Raw genomic sequence first — 16,878 nt, forward strand, 5'->3', positions numbered from 1 at the left:
TAGTCTATTTGACTATAAAACAATCAAATGGAAATCATGAACTGAAAGGTGCAACAAATAAAAAATTTACTAAGAGGCTCAATAGCAGATGTGAGCAAGTAAAACATTCAGCAAACAAAGAGATCAGTAGAGATAATTAAAAATAAAGAAAAATTAATTTAACAGCACCTAGAGTCCTGTAAGACACCACCATGCTCACCAACATGTGTGCAATGGGAGTTACAGACAAAGAGGAGAGAAATAGGTGATAAATCTGCCAAAATAACAGTCATAAATCAGTAAGAATCAATTTTTACTTCAGTGTTTTTCAGTTTGTCTTGACCATTACACATCAGCAGCAAGATACGTACCCGATCTCATTTATGCTTATCTTCTGTGTCTCAAGTTGTCTCAAGTTTAAAATGTTTGTACCTTCACCTAGAACACTCTCCTCACTGCTCTCCACTGATCCCAAGTTGAGACTTAAGTCATCTTTCAGGCAACTGTATTTAGTAACATCAGCCCACACTGGTATTGCCTCTTAAGAGAGCCTTCTTATCTTTCAGTGGGATTAAAAATACCTATACCTCAGTAGTTTTCTGTGAAAACAAAACTACAAAAGGAAGTGTAAAAATGACTAACATAATATTATCTACTGCACTGTGTTACATATTCTGTCCTATATTTTACTTTTATACTGTGGATGAAAAGGAGCCACATGCTGAACCTGACAAGCTCAGGGAAAGCCTGCATGGTGTCCTTACAGACTCTGGGACCTAAAGTAAACACACAGGATGGTCTGAAATTGACACTTTTTAACTAAAAGTGGTTTATGGTAGGTAGTCATGTCCTAGGGAGTATTCTCTGTTCAAACAAGGTCAATGTTTGCTTTTAAAGCCTGTCTGTTTGCATCTACAATATGCACCTGATGATGTGCCTTTAAAATGTAGGGGTAATCTTTTTCCTGCCCCCTCAGGGCAAGCATCCCACCAAAGTAGGAACCAACAAACCCTTTCATTGTTATTATCATGTTAACTTAACCTATCTTGTGCCTCCCTATGTAAGAGAGGTTCTAGTGTACATTTTCACTTTTATCCAATCTCAGAGGTTCTCCCACCCCAACTTTGCTTTCTCCCTCTTCCCTAATCCATCACCAATCAATTTCATATAACCCCCCTTCAGTCTTTCCCTTGATTCTAATGTATAAAAATAAGGGATGAAACCGCCATTTTTGGGAGCACTTTCTCAATCCGTTAAGACTTTGCTTCCCAGCTATTCAGTTTGGCTCTAAGAAACTCATAAAAATTCTTCGAGGTTTGGAAGTTGTTTTACGCTGACAATACACAATTTGGAAATACAGAATTCAGAAACGCCTGATAAGGAGGTGGCGCAGTGGACTGAGATCGAACTGGGACGCAGAAGACCCAGGTTCGAAACCTCGAGGTTGCCAGCTTGAGCGCGGGCTCATCTGGTTTGAGCAAGGTTCACCAGCTTGGCCCAAGGTCGCTGGCTCGAGCAGGAGGTCACTCGGTCTGCTGTAGCCCCCCACCCTGGGTCAAGGCACATATGAGAAAGCAATCAATGAGAAACAGGTACTGTAACAAAGAACTGATGCTTCTCATCTCTCTCCCTTCCAGTCTGTCTGTCCCTATCTGTCCCTCTCTCTGTCTCTGTCACAAAAAAAAAGGTAAAAAAAAAAGAAGCACTGAAACTAATTCCTGTCTTAATCATTAATCACTGTGTCACTTTGGACAATTTCTTTAACCTCTAGAGCAGGGGTCCCCAAACTTTTTACACAGGGCCAGTTCACCATCCCTCAGACTGTTGGAGGGCCGAACTATAAAAAAAACTATGAACAAATCCCTATGCACACTGCACATAACTTATTTTAAAGTAAAAAAACAAAACGGGAACAAATACAATATTTAAAATAAAGAACAAGTAAATTTAAATCAACAAACTGACCAGTATTTCAACGGGAACTACGGACCTGCTTTTGGCTAATGAGATGGTCAATGTGCTCCTCTCACTGACCACCAATGAAAGAGGTGCCCCTTCCGGAAGTGCGGTGGGGGCCGGATAAATGGCCTCAGGGGGCCACATGTGGCCCGCGGGCCGTAGTTTGGGGACCCCTGCTCTAGAGCTTACTGTTTTCTCTAATGTAAAATGAGAGTACTTTACCAAAAGATGATTTTCTATGAATTCCATGAGTTTATGTGTACAACGATTGCAATTTTTTGTGTGTGACAGAGAGAGACAGAAAGAGACAGAGAGATGGACAGACAGGAAGGGAGAGAGATGAGAAGCATCAATTCTTCGTTAGAGCACCTTAGTTGTTCACTGATTGTTTTCTCATATGTGCCTTGAAGGGGGTGGGGAGGCTACAGCAAAGTGAGTGACCCTTTGCTTAAGCCAGAGACCATGGGATCATGTCTATCATCCCACGCTCAAGCTGGTGAGCCCATGCTCAAGCCAGCAACCTTGGGATTTCGAACAGGGTCCTCTGCGTCCCAGTCCAACATTCTATCCATGCGCCACCGCCTGGTCAAGCAACAACTGCAATTTAAACATTCGCTATTTACTAATGTAGCATTTCTGAATTGCCAGCATCACTACTCTTGCACTTTGGGACCATGATTAAGTAACATAAGGGTACTGACACACAAGCACTGTGATACCACAACAGTCAATCTGAAAACTGAGACTGCTACTAAGTGACTAACAGGTGAGTAGCATAGACAGTATGGATACACTGGACAAAGGGATGATTCCTGTCCTGAGCAGGACAGCAGGAAATTTCATCATGATACTCAGAACAGTACACAATTTAAAACTTATAAATTGTTATTTCTGAAACTTTCCATGTAGTATTTTCAGACTGCGGCTGACCATAGTTAACTGAAACTGCGGAAAGCAAAACCACAGGAAAGAAGCGACTACTTTAAACTCTAATAGAAAATAAGTAGCTCCCTCTTTGGAATGTCACTATGGAGCATGACTGTATTATTCACCACATGCAGCACTCCCCAAAAAAGACACCAACATGTCACATAAGAATGCAATAGGAAAACACACCATGAGTTAAAAGTTGTTTTCCTGAGGACATGAACAGACACTTCTCCCAGGAAGAAATACAGATGGCCAACAGATATATGAAGAGATGCTCATCTTCATTAGTTATTAGAGAAATGCAAATCAAAACTACAATGCGATACCACCTCACACCTGTTAGATTAGCTATTATCAACAAGACAGGTAATAGCAAATGCTAGAGAGGCTGTGGAGAAAAGGAACCCTCATTCACTGTTGGTGGGAATGTAAAGTAGTACAACCATTATGGAAGAAAGTATGGTGGTTCCTCAAAAAACTGAAAATAGAACTACCTTATGAGCCCTGGCCGGTTGGCTCAGCGGTATCGGCCAGGCGTGCAGGGGACCCAGGTTCGATTCCCGGCCAGGGCACATAGGAGAAGCGCCCATTTGCTTCTCCACCCCCCCCCCCTCCTTCCTCTCTGTCTCTCTCTTCCCCTCCCACAGCCAAGGCTCCATTGGAGCAAAGATAGCCCGGGCGCTGGGGATGGCTCCTTGGCCTCTGCCCCAGGCGCTAGAGTGGCTCTGGTCGCAGCAGAGCGACACCGCGGAGGGGCAGAGCATCGCCCCTGGTGGGCAGAGCGTCGCCCCTGGTGGGCGTGCCGGGTGGATCCCGGTCCGGCGCATGCGGGAGTCTGTCTGACTGTCTCTCCCCGTTTCCAGCTTCAAAAAAAAAAAAGAACTACCTTATGACCCAGCAATCCCTCTACTGGGTATATACCCCAAAAACTCAGAAACATTAATACGTCAAGACACATGTAGCCCCATGTTCATTGCAGCATTGTTCACAGTGGCCAAGACATGGAAACAACCAAAAAGCCCTTCAATAGAAGGCTGGATAAAGAAGATGTGGCACATATACACTATGGAATACTACTCAGCCATAAGAAATGATGACATCGGATCATTTAAAACAAAATGGTGGGATCTTGATAACATTATACGGAGTGAGATTAGTAAATCAGAAAAAACCAAGAACTACATGATTCCATACATTGGTGGGACATAAAAACGAGACTAAGAGACATGGACAAGAGTGTGGTGGTTACCGGGGGTTGGGGGGGAGGCGGGGCGCGGGAGGGAAGGAGGAGAAGGGGAGGGGGAGGGGAAAGGGCACAAAGAAAACTAGATAAAAGGTGACGGAGGACAATCTGACTTTGGGTGAAGGGTATGCAACATAAGTGAATGACAAGATAATCTGGACATGTTTTCTTTGAATATATGTACCCTGATTTATTGATGTCACCCGATTAACATTAATAAAAATTTATTAAAAAAAAGTTCTTTTCCTACTAAAAACCCTAAAGAAACAAAAAAGGTTTTGTCTTTTATGGCCATGTGCACAAAACCACACATATAACACATTACATACTAAAAAGCAAACAAGTTAGTGGAATCATATCCCAGGAACAAACGTCCAACAGACAGAACAGAAGAGGATGTGGAGAGCTGAGCATAACCGGGAAAAGAAGGAGGCCACTCGGAGTTGGGACAGGACATGCTGAGAAGTCCAACATTCTGAACATTGACAGAGTTAGGGTGGAAGTTAAGAGTCCAAATGAAGATTGGTGAAAAGAAAAAAGAAACCAGAGAAGTAGAAGGTAAGACTCAAATAAAAGATTTCTCAGGAAAAGATCAGGACCTGACAGATCGAGGAAAAGAAGTCAAATACTGTTAATGCATATGTTTAGTGGTATCACATGCAGGACACAGCGAACAAGAAGTGGTAAGATGAATTCATGAAAAGAGCAAGCAAAGAAATGGACACAGGAGGTGAGAGAAAACCATTAGTTGTATCCATGCACTAGATTATATGCTGATAATATTTCTGCCATTTCTGTTCACTGCCATATGCCCAACAGGGCCTGGTACAGAGCGGGCACTAACACTGACATTCATTCACTGTTAAATAAATGAATTTTCCCTCGGGCCAACTTGTTCTGAAAGATTTGAGGACAAATGGAAGGTAAATGCTTAGAAGAAAGCTGAGTATGCAGGCTTATAGCAAAGAAGACTATGGCAATAGGTCAGTGTGGCAGAACTGATTCATAATCAAATCTGTCATAATTTTTCACCATTTCCTAGTAAAAGTACAGAAGATAAAACACTCATGGCAAAAGGCCTGCCACAAAGAAACATTAATCAGTTGTTAAATTTCACTTCAAAAACTCAAATATTCATGGCCTCAGATTTATATATCCCTTAATCAAGAAAAGTACATGAAAATTAAATAAATGTACACTTTCCATATTTAAAAGTTTACTTTGCTGATTTATCAACCAAATAGATATATAATAACAATGTAAAATTTTATTCAAATAAAGAGTATCATTTTCTATTTTCTATACAATATGCAACTGTGTAGGGACAAAGAAGGTTTAGATTAGATATCAGATTTAACACCACAGACATTTTTTAATTCATGTTAAATTTCAAAATCCAACACAGAAACACTTGTCTTTGCTATGTACAATGTTTAGATGCTCTCCTCTAATTTCATGCTATTTGATATTTTTATATATGTATATATGTATAAATGTATATACACATATGCACATACACACACACACCCTTCCCAGAAAAGACTATGTTAAAATATAAAGAAACTATATTAATCTAATGTACTTACAATCTCCAAATCTAAGCATAATGGCATTCAATGCACATTAAACTTTGAAACACCTTATACATCTTTTAAAAATCTCATTTTTGAAGATTTGTAATGATATGGGGATATAATCACAATACCAAGTTATAAGACAAGAACAAGGTATAATTGCATATACACAAGATTTTTAAAAATATATAAAATTATAAAATATAGATTAGAAGGAAATATACCAAAACATTAATGGTGGTTATATGTGTGGGACAGATAATGACTTTTTTTAAGTGAGAGAGAGAGGAAGAGACAGAGACAGAGACAGGCAAGAAAGGAGAGAGATGAGAAGCATCAATTTTTCACTGCGGCAGCTTAGTTGTTCATTGATAGCTTTCTCATCTGTGCCTTGACCAACAGGCTGCAGCTGAGCCAGTGACTCCTTGCTCAAGCCAGTGACTTTTGGGCTCAAGCCAGCAACCACAGGGTCATGTCTATAATACCACACTCAAGCCAGCAACCCCACGCTCAAGCTGGTGAGCCCACACTGAAGCCAGTGATCTCAGGATTTCAAACCTGGGTCCTCTGCACCCCAGGCCAATGCTCTGTCCACTGCACAACCTGGTCAGGCCAGATAATAATTTTTATTTTTATATCCTTACCATACTCTATATAGTTTACCTATATTCTACATTGCTGAGTTTTAGAGACACTCAAAAAAGTAAGGTATTCGCCTGACCTGTGGTGGCGCAGTGGATAAAGTGCTGACCTGGAAATGCTGAGGCCGCCGGTTCAAAACCCTGGGCTTGCCTGGTCAAGGCACATATGGGAGTTGATGCTTCCAGCTCCTCCCCCCTTCTCTCTCTCTCTCTCCTCTCTCTCCCTCTCTGTCTCTCTCTCCTCTCTTAAAAAAAAAAAAAAAAAAAAAGTAAGGTATTCTTTAAAAATGTTTTACAATTACTCACCACATTATAATAGCTTTTGTTAATGGCAGTTGTATCGAATCCTTTGGGAGGGCTCTTCAATGTTCCAGATTTGGGAGATACGGGCTTTTCTGAAATAAAATGCAATGTAGTTTTACCGATCAAAACCAGAGACAATCAAATACATCAGCCTCCCACACAGCCCAACATGGCTGGCCCAGCAACCTCAATTGGAATAAATCAAAAAGGGGAGCTAACAGTATGCTTGAGCATCTCCAGGGAGTCATCACAGTGCCCACACCACCTTCCCATGCTCAACAACCTGAGGTCAGGGAGTTGGCATCCTTCACAGCCATGTGTCACTTAGCCCATTCCCCTAGTTCAGGCTGAAAATCTCTGAAAGATTATGCTCCATTGTTGTCAGCAAAGAACACTAAATTGTGAGCTACCCACATGAGTGTAGTAAAGGTAAAATATTACCCAAACAAGAGTAGAGGAAATGTTGGCAGTTGTGTGACAAAATTAAAACATCAAGACCTACAGTCGGGACTCTATTTCAGGGATTCTCATCACTCAGAATGCAAAAGTCTGACATGGTCTGACTCAAAGTGATATAAAGGAGAAGGAAGGTCATCCTAAATAGGGGCAAAAACCAGAAAACAACACACTGCCTTAGAAAATTCCACACAAGTGACAACAATGGAAGCAGTCATGAATACTGTAAGAATTCAAATATTTTTAAATTACATGGCTTCCATTCAAGAGATATTAAGCATACTCAGTACTGAAGAGGTTCTTGCTAATTAATAATACGGCTCTCAGTGTGCGTGTATGTGTGTGTCTATCACTGATTCTACAGGGCGGGGTGTGTCTGTCTACCGTTAGTCCTATGTATGTGTTTGCATCATTGGTTCTATAGGATGGGTGTGTGGGTGTGTGTCTATCATTGGTTCTATGGGGTGGATGTGTCTGATAGCTAAAAAGTGACAGGATTCACTATAACTGAGGGGGTGAAGAAATGGTGAGAATATAATTTAGTGCTACCTTTCCAGGGGACAACTGAAAAAACAGGCATTCCCTTACTTGCAATTAACTATAAAAATGTTGAAAACAACAGAATTTAACCTTTGAGTAGTGAGTTTTTTTCATGCTCACTGACCCCTGGGAGTGAGTTTTTTTTTCAAAAATGAAATTAGTTCTAGTTACAGTTTTATTAACTTAAAATCATGTTTGTTTGATAACCAATTTATGGACACAAGATGAACATACACTTGCCTTTTTTTAAATGTTGCCTTAACATTTTTAAAATAAAAATTTTTGGATGACTGTACTCTGGAGGTCAGGAGGCACAAGGACATAAATAAACATTCATACTACTGAAAGGGTTAAACACAGATGCACTAAAAGAACGGGGTATGGAGACTCCATAGGTGCTAAAAGTAAAGGGAATGAAAAACACTGGCAATGACAGGAATAGGCCTATGGAGAAGGGGTTGGTCCCAGGGGCTGGAATAAAACACAGCCCAGGTACAACCTGGGCAGAGTAGAATGGGCTGGATCTCTTGGTGACCTGTAAAACTGATGAAAAGCCTAGAAGCTTCTATCTAAGCTGCTTCTCTGCTGGTCCAGAGAAATAGCAAGGCAGTGTGCTGGCTACTCAGGGGTTGAGTATACAATCATTAAGAAATCAAACACTAGGCCCTGGCCGGTTGGCTCAGCGGTAGAGCGTCGGCCTGGCGTGCGGGGTACCTGGGTTCGATTCCCAGCCAGGGCACATAGGAGAAGCGTCCATTTGCTTCTCCACCCCCCCCCCTCCTTCCTCTCTGTCTCTCTCTTCCCCTCCCACAGCCAAGGCTCCATTGGAGCAAAGATGGCCCGGGCGCTGGGGATGGCTCCTTGGCCTCTGCCCCAGGCGCTAGAGTGGCTCTGGTTGCGGCAGAGCGACACCCCGGAGGGGCAGAGCATCGCCCCCTGGTGGGCAGAGCATCGCCCCTGGTGGGCGTGCCGGGTGGATCCCGGTCGGGCGCATGCGGGAGTCTGTCTGACTGTCTCTCCCCATTTCCAGCTTCAGAAAGATAAAAAAAAAAAAAAATCAAACACCAGAGCCTAACCCTGCCAAGGTGTGCATCCCAAGTCTACACCATGCTCCTGCAGAACCTTCAGGATTTGCCTAGCACAAGAAAATCTCTAGGCGCCCCAAGGAAGCAAATGTTATTCTTCTCTATCAGAATAGTTCTTCAATCCAGGGTATGAGGGTATTCCACTGAAAAACCACCCATTCCACACCAAAGAAGAGTGAGGGCTAGAGAACACACTTATTTCCAGCAATACCAAGAAAAGGCTGTCTTACCTTTGTCCCTTTCTCTGCACAAAAATATTTCAAGTACTGTTCTTTTACAGTTAAATTAGTAACTGTGTCCAACAGCTTGCATTTGTCATTTTTTGATGTTGAAAATATTAAAAGTGACAAATTTAGGAAGTGGCAGTGTGGCTACTCATTAAAGATTTATGGATCAGCAATTGACAGTTACATTTAAGTTGTCACATAACTGCCTAGCCTAGGTTATTACTTATCACCTCAAGTTAACCAAAATCCAAAGTAAGATTTTTGTTGTTCTTGTGACACAGACAGAGGGACAGATAGGCACAGACAGGCAGGCAAGGAGAAAGACAAGAAGCATTAATTCTTCATTGTGACTCCTTAGTCTACTTAGTTGTTCATTGATTGCTTTCTCATATGTGCCTTGATTGGGGGGGGGGGGGGGCTACAGCAGAGTGACTGACCCCTTGCTCAAGCCAGCAACCTTGGGCTTCAAGCTAGCGACCATGGGGTCGTGTTGATGATCCCACACTCAAGCCAGTGACCCTGTGCAGAAGCTGGTGAGCCCCTGCTCAAGCTGGATGAGCCCGTGCTCAAGTCAGCAACCACAGGGTTTCGAACCTAGGTCCTCCTCATCCCAGTTTGACACTATATCTACTGCGCCACCACCTGAACAGGCAAGATTATTTTTAAATAAAGCCTTTATACTATACAGATAATAAGCTACCTAGAAATGGGAGAATTAACTCAACGTGTCACAAAAATTATTTGAAAGAAATGTGGTGAATGTGTATGCAGCACACATGAAACTGTACTTGTGAGGACAGAACATGATTTATACACCCAGCCAGCTTAGCCCTCAATGGATTCATTTTCCAACTGCATGCACCTCCTCATGCTGCCCACTAATGACTGAGAGCCTCATTCACTCCCAGAACCAGCCATGCTGTTTCTTTCCTTCCATCTCCCTTGAATATAAGATACTCTCTACTGTGTGTGTGTAAAACATATACATCTGTGTATATAAAACATGGTAGATATCCATGAGTTTTACATACCAAAAAATGTGTACAGAATTAAACGCTAAGTAACAATGATATACCTTCCATAAAATAGCACAGATCAGCCTGACCAGGTGGTAGCGCAGTGGATAGAGCATTGGACTGGGATGCGGAAGGACCCAGGTTCGAGACCCCGAGGTCGCCAGCTTGAGCGCGGGCTCATCTGGCTTGAGCAAAGAGCTCACCAGCTTGGACCCAAGGTCCCTGGCTCCAGCAGGGGGTTACTCGGTCTGCTGAAGGCCTACGGTCAAGGCACATGTGAGAAAGCAATCAATGAACAACTAAGAAGTTGCAACGCGCAATGATTGATGCTTCTCATCTCTCTCTGTTCCTGTCTGTCCATGTCTATCTCTGCCTCTGTAAAAAAAAATAAAAAAAAATAAAAAATAAAAAAAATATATATATATGGCACAGATTCAGAAAGAATGCAGTGTTGTTTGCCCAGCAAGCATTAGAAATATCCTTATGCACTCTCAGAAGGTATTTGTCTTTGAAACTTGACCAGACACTGCCATCTCTCACCACAAGAGGGCAAACAATCATGGTTATGGTACTTCTACTTCTCCAAGACATGAAGCAGAAACTGCACAAGCTTGAGAACTCACCTAGAGAGACACAGCCCAATAGATATCACTTAAAGGCAGACCTCAGTTTTGTTTGTTCAATAAAAATAATTGTGTATCAAATCAAAAGAGAAACTCACAATTTAAAGGAAGTCAGTGTTTTTGTTTAACAAAAAAAATGATGCTAACAAGATCACCAGTTAGAAGACCTGGCACACTCTGCTTACAGAAAATGAAGCATTAATTACACTGTAAATTACAATGCTTAGATTATACACACTTTTCAAAAAACAAAACCTATTCCAAAATCAGAAAGCCACATAAATTACTCAAAAGATGCAATACTGAAATGTTATTGTGATCCTAGCATTTTATTCTAAAGGGATATGGTAAAATGTGGTTTTGTGTATTTGTTTCAAAGCCGAAATATAAATCAGCCGTGGATAACTTTCCTTAGAATACATGAGTAACCTGAAAACATTAGGGATGGAAGTTATCCCCAAAAGACATTATTCCTTGGGTTCAACGGTCACATAAAGAATAATTAGCATAATGAATCACTAATGAGTCAATGTTACTCCTTATGCCTTAAAAAGTAAACAGAAAAATTTTTTTTCAAAGTTACTTGAATACACAAACTAGGGAGTCCATGTGACCCCATCAATGAACAAAATGATGCAGTCACTTCTGTCATTAAGTAAACACTTATAAATAAGTAGCGGCAGGTTCTCCTTAGAGCTGCATCGTCCCCACCAGCTCTCAGGCCTCACACTCGACTCCAAAAATGGGACCTGAGAGCAAGATGTCTGTGCTACACTGAGGACTTTAAAAGGGTAACAGTGTACGACGCAACTACAGTTGACCCTTGAAAACACAGGTTTGAACTACATGAATCAACTTTCGTGTGTGTGTGTGTGTTTTATACAAAATACTGTAAATATGTATTTTCTCAATAATATATATTTTCTCTAGCTTACTTCATCATAAGAATACAGTACATAAGACATTTAACATACAGAATGTGTTAACTGATTGCTGATGTCATTAGTAGGGCTTCCAGTCAATAGTGGGCTATCAGTATTAAGTTTTGGGGGAGTCAAAAATTACTTGGATTTCTTACCAGTCAGAAGTGAGCACCCTTCACCCCCATACTGTTCAATGGTATACTGTATTACCAAGAGATGACATTGATGACATTCAAATCAATTTGAAAATAACTCCCAGAAATCACCTGAAGAAGACTTTGAGACATACAAACTCTCCTTCCAATCTAATTGGCAAAGGCTAACTTTCAAAACCCCATGAGCACAAATACCCAAAAAGTAAAAATTCATTCACTTTGTATTCTTACTAACCAACAAGAATTCCCATTTAAATGAGTTCAGAAAGCTCCCAGGTTGAGGAACACATCTACCTGCCAGGGGCATGGCATTCCCCAACTCCATGGAGACAGGAGGTTCTGCACTCAGGCCCCTTCAGGACCTCACCCTAAGTGCCTCTTCATCTAGCTGTTCATCTGTATCCTTTATTATATAATAAACCAGTAAATATAACTAGCACTTCCCCAAGTTCCATTCTAGCAAGTTATCAAACCCAAAGAGAGGGTCATGAGAACTGTGATTTAGTACCAGTTGATCAGAAGTCATTATACCCCCAACGTGGGGGTAAAGTAAAAAAATAACTTTCACTGAACAAAAGAGAGTAGGGACGAATGTGAATACTTAGCCCAGGGTCATTTACACAATTCCAACTGAATAAAAACACTTACTACATACTGAGCACATTCATTTCTTTCTGTTTCTTCTCACCTAAAAGAAAAGCATCAGTCCATTCTGCCGATGTGCTACTTACCACTGGGCTTGATCTCTCGTACGTAGTTGCTGGGAAACCAGCCAGTCCTGCCATTGTGAGTGCCCTCCCACCAGCCCCCTTCCTCCACTCGAGTGACATGGATGACGTCTCCTTTCGTAAAGGAAAGCTCATCTTCATTTGTCTGCTGGAAGTTAAACTTTGCTCTTACTACCAGTTGACTGTTGGTATTATCGGTCATGTCCTACAAAAGGGAGGGAAAGAAAAACTTCATGAAGTATAGTCTATGTCATTACAAAATAATTAGATATTTTACTATTACAAATGTAGCATGACGCCCTGGCCAGCCGGCTCAGTGGTAGAGTGCTGACACAGAGTGGGCGTCCCGAGCTCAATTCCCAGTCAGGGCACACAGGAGAGGCAACCATCTGTTTCTCCTCCCTTCCCTTCTCCTGTTCTTTCTTTTTCTCCCTCCCTCTCCCCCTCTCTCTCTTCCCCTCCCGCAGCCATAAATCAATTGGTTCAAGAGTGTTGGCCTCGGGAACTGAGGATGGCTCCACAGAGCCTCCCCCTGAGGTGCTAAAAAATAGCTCAGTTGCGAGCATGACCCCAGATGGGCAGAGTATCAGCCCCAGACAGGGGTTGCTGTGTGGATACCAGTTGGGGCGCATGTGAGAGTCTATCTCCCCTCCTCTCACTTAAAAAAAAAAATGTAGCATGACTAACAATTTTTTAATCATGGAGGTTTAAATTCAAGAAACTTAAATATCCTATCCCCCATAGTACACCCTGACCACCCTAATACCCTGTTTCCAGTCCAGGATTAAATTCTCTTAACAGCTTGACAAGTCTTATTCCTGTCACTATTTGCCTACATATATACATTTTCACATACGTTTTTATGAAACTGTACAAACTTTTCTACCATTTAAAAGAAATTAATATACTGTAGTCACTCTTTCAGCAGTACTTTAAATTACTTTAGTCTTAATTAACTGTAAAATACAGTGCAATGCTATGCCATTACTTACTTAACCAATTCGCCATTACTGTATTTTAGGCTATTTCTAGTATTTTACTGCTGCAAAATAAGGCTGCATTAAAACTATCTGGACATCTATCTTTGAATATTCCCGTAAATCAGATTATGTTAAATTCAGACCAAAGACTATGTACAATACATTTCAAATTTTAACACTTGCTTATAAATGCCCTCCAAAAACGTTCTATAAACTTACACCATGCTACATCCCAATAAGTTATTTCTTCAAACATTCACCAATACTGAGTACTGTCAAGTATTTTTATTTTTGCCAAACGGATGGGAAAAAATGGTACCTCATTTTAGTTTGCATTTTTTTCTTGGAGATTAAGCACACTTGCAGATCTCTGCAATGTGGTAAGAGAAGGGCAGAGTGGCTAGAGTTTTCTCTTTTATCCCCATCTATGTCAGACTGGGTGCTAGAGAGGCTTACAACTCAGACACCAAAAGTAAATAAATAAATTAATAAATCCCCATGAAAATCGTGCCCTCTTGGCCAAAAGAGCAGCCAAGGGGCAGCAGGCACAGACAGTGGGTACAGGCACTCAGCTTGCACCTGGGTGTGCACAGGGACTGAGCAGAACACCTCACACCCCACCAAGTACCAGCACTCCACCTTTCCAGGTGACATTAGAAAAAATCAGACAGGGATTCCCAACCTGCACCCTACCAGGTGGCAGCAGACTGCCCCATCTGCCCACAATACACCCTCCCCTGCCCCTTTGAACTCCACCTAGTCTCAGGGAACAAGCCAAGCCTAGAACCTCCCCACCTTCCATCCAGCCTCAGGGGAGACCAAAGGCCCCAGATCTCCCCCTCTCAACTCCTCAAACCCTTCCCCCAGTCCAGCAGGAACCCCAGCAACACCGGGAAATGAGTCTGACCATCACTGAAAGGGCTCTGGAAACAAGCCGTCACTGGAACCATACCCTACCAACCAGGCCAGGACCACACACTAACCCCATCAGGGCCACGAGCTGCTGAGAACAAGAGTTAAGTAGGAGCCAGCACCTCCTACCTAAAACACCCTGCAAAGCCTCCAGAATATAATCAAACACACTCCTCATTCTGAGAACCTGAAAAACCACAGTTTGAATGAGAAAAGACATTGATACTGAGTGAGATAAAGCAGACGCTGGGATCATCAGAAAGGGTTTTCATCATCAAGAGGCTTCAAAAAGCAATTACTAATTCTCTCAAAATAGAATAGAAAATCTCAGAAAAGAAATAAATTATAAAATTTACTCAAACTGAGAGTGGAGGAAAAAAATAACAAGAGCTCTAGAGACTTGTGGGAAATAACAAAGATCTAAGACTGGTATCAGAGTCTTGGAGGAAAAGAAAAGCAGCGCTGAAAAGTCGTGTAAGAAACATTGTTGGCCCTGGCTGGTGGCTCAGTGGATAGAGTATCGGCCCGGTGTATGGATGTCCCAGATTCAATTTCCGGTCAGGGCACATAGGAGAAGCAATCATCTGCTTCTCCTCCCTCCCTCTCTCTCCCCTTCTCTCTCTCTTCTCCTTCCACAGCCAGTGGTTCAACTGGTTTGAGTATGGCCCTGGGCACTGAAGATAGCTCCCCCAGAGTGCAACAGCCTCAGGCGCTAAAAATAGCTCGGTACTCCAGCACTGGCCCCAGGTGGGGATGCAGGATGGACCCAGGTTGGGACACATGTGGGGGAGGGACACATATGGGGGAGAGAGGGAGAGAGGGAGGGAGGGAGGGAGGGAGGGAGGGAGGGAGGTAAGTTGGTTGTTGGCCTTAGCCGATTGGTTCAGTGGATAGACATGAGCCCATTGTGCAGACATCCCGGGTTCAATTCCCAGTCAGGGCACACATGAGAAGCAACCATCTGTTTCTCTTCTCCTCCCTCTCCCCAGTCAGCCTGGGCGCTGAAGATAGCTCTGTTGATTCAAGCATCAGCCCCTGATGGGGGTTGCCAGGTGGATCTCAGTTGGGGCACACGTTGGAGTCTATCTATCTCCCCTCCTCAAAGAAAAAAAAAAAAGAAATAGTTGAAAATGTTCTGAATTTGACAAGACACAAATGTACAGATTCAAGCAGCTGAGTGGCCACAAACAGGATTAGCCTAAACAAATACCAAGTCACACCAAAACTTCGGAAAGCTAAAGACAAAGAGAAGCCTGACCAGGTGGTGGCGCAGTGGATAGAGCGTCAGACTGGGATGCCAAAGACCCAGGTTCGAGACCCCGAGGTCACCAGCTTTAGTGTGGGCTCATCTGGTTTGAGCAAAAATTCACCAGCTTGGACCCAAGGTCGCTGGCTCCCATAAGGGGTTACTCGGTCTGCTGAAGGCCCGCGGTCAAGGCACATATGAGAAAGCAATCAATGAACAATTAAGGTGTCGCAATGCGCAATGAAAAAACTAATGATTGATGCTTCTCATCTCTCCGTTCCTGTCTGTCTGTCCCTGTCTATCCCTCACTCTGACTCTCTCTCTGTCTCTGTAAAAAAATAAAATAAAATAAATAAAAATAATTTAAAAATAAATAAATAAAGACAAAGAGAAAAATATTAGTATCAGGGTAAAAAAGACATCTGTGGATATATGAGGCCTCAAAAACTTTACCTCCCATGCACACTTTCTCAAGAAGTTAGTGAAAGATGTGCTCCTGCAAGACAGGGAAATTATCCAGGAAAAAAACTGATGATGGAGAAAAAGAGGTAGAGGAGATGACTAAGGTCACAAGGAGCCTACAGGATGATAACGAAGAAAACCTCAGAGAAGTGCTCACCTACTCCTCCACTGCTTCCCCTCTCACTTCTCTTTCTCTATTCCCCTCCTGCAGCCATGGCTCCACTGAAGCAAGTTGGCCTTGAGCACCAAGGTTGGCTCCAGGGCCTCAGCCGCTAAGCAATGAAACACAACACCCCAGGTGGGCAGAGCACTGCCCCTGAGTGGGCTTTCTGGATGGATCCTCCTGGTCAGGGCACATACAGGAGTCTGTCTGCCTCCCATCCTCTCACTGAATAAATAAATAAATAACTCAGGGCAGCTGCAGAGCCTGGCTGACATCCAAGACACTCAAGTGGGTCAGAAGACTTCAAGTTCCTTAGGAAGAGAAAATGAAAAATCCTAACATGTCTGAATTGACAAGAAGAAATTAGAAAAAGGCAAAACAATAGAACTGCAACCTGCAAAAGGTACACAGAAAACTAAACACGCAACAATTATTAATTCCAGAAAACAAAATGTTATGAAAGGAAGAAGAGTCACACACAGATCATGGCTTCACTGTGAGTCTAACAATGTTAAACACTGACCCAGTGAAAGCCATAATGGAACTCATGAGGAAGAAGAGCTGGAAGCACTGATGCAGGTAAGGGACACAAGGCTGTGAAAGAGCCCTAACCCCCTAGTCCACTGTGAGAAGTCCACATTGGTAACATCTCAAGCTATAAAAAAAATAAAAATAAAAATAAATAAATCACACTTAATATAGGCATTTTAGAGACACATGCAAATTCCTAAAG

General features: G+C 42.4%; 1 protein-coding gene across 3 annotated transcripts in view; it reads right to left on the bottom strand.

Annotated features, from left to right (window-relative positions):
- ARHGEF7 (Rho guanine nucleotide exchange factor 7) overlaps positions 1–16,878 on the bottom strand; it is a 151,310-nt gene that overhangs the window by 62,957 nt on the left and 71,475 nt on the right. For all 3 annotated transcript variants that reach the window (XM_066237621.1, XM_066237619.1, XM_066237620.1), the window contains 2 exons: positions 12,386–12,587; positions 6,633–6,721 (listed from right to left, as the gene is read on the bottom strand). In XM_066237621.1, the coding sequence (XP_066093718.1) occupies positions 6,633–6,721; positions 12,386–12,587 (291 nt within the window). The remainder of the gene's footprint in view (positions 1–6,632; positions 6,722–12,385; positions 12,588–16,878) is intronic.

The sequence above is a fragment of the Saccopteryx bilineata genome, chromosome 6, assembly GCF_036850765.1.
Source record: "Saccopteryx bilineata isolate mSacBil1 chromosome 6, mSacBil1_pri_phased_curated, whole genome shotgun sequence".
In the NCBI taxonomy this organism is placed as follows: Eukaryota; Metazoa; Chordata; class Mammalia; order Chiroptera; family Emballonuridae; genus Saccopteryx; species Saccopteryx bilineata.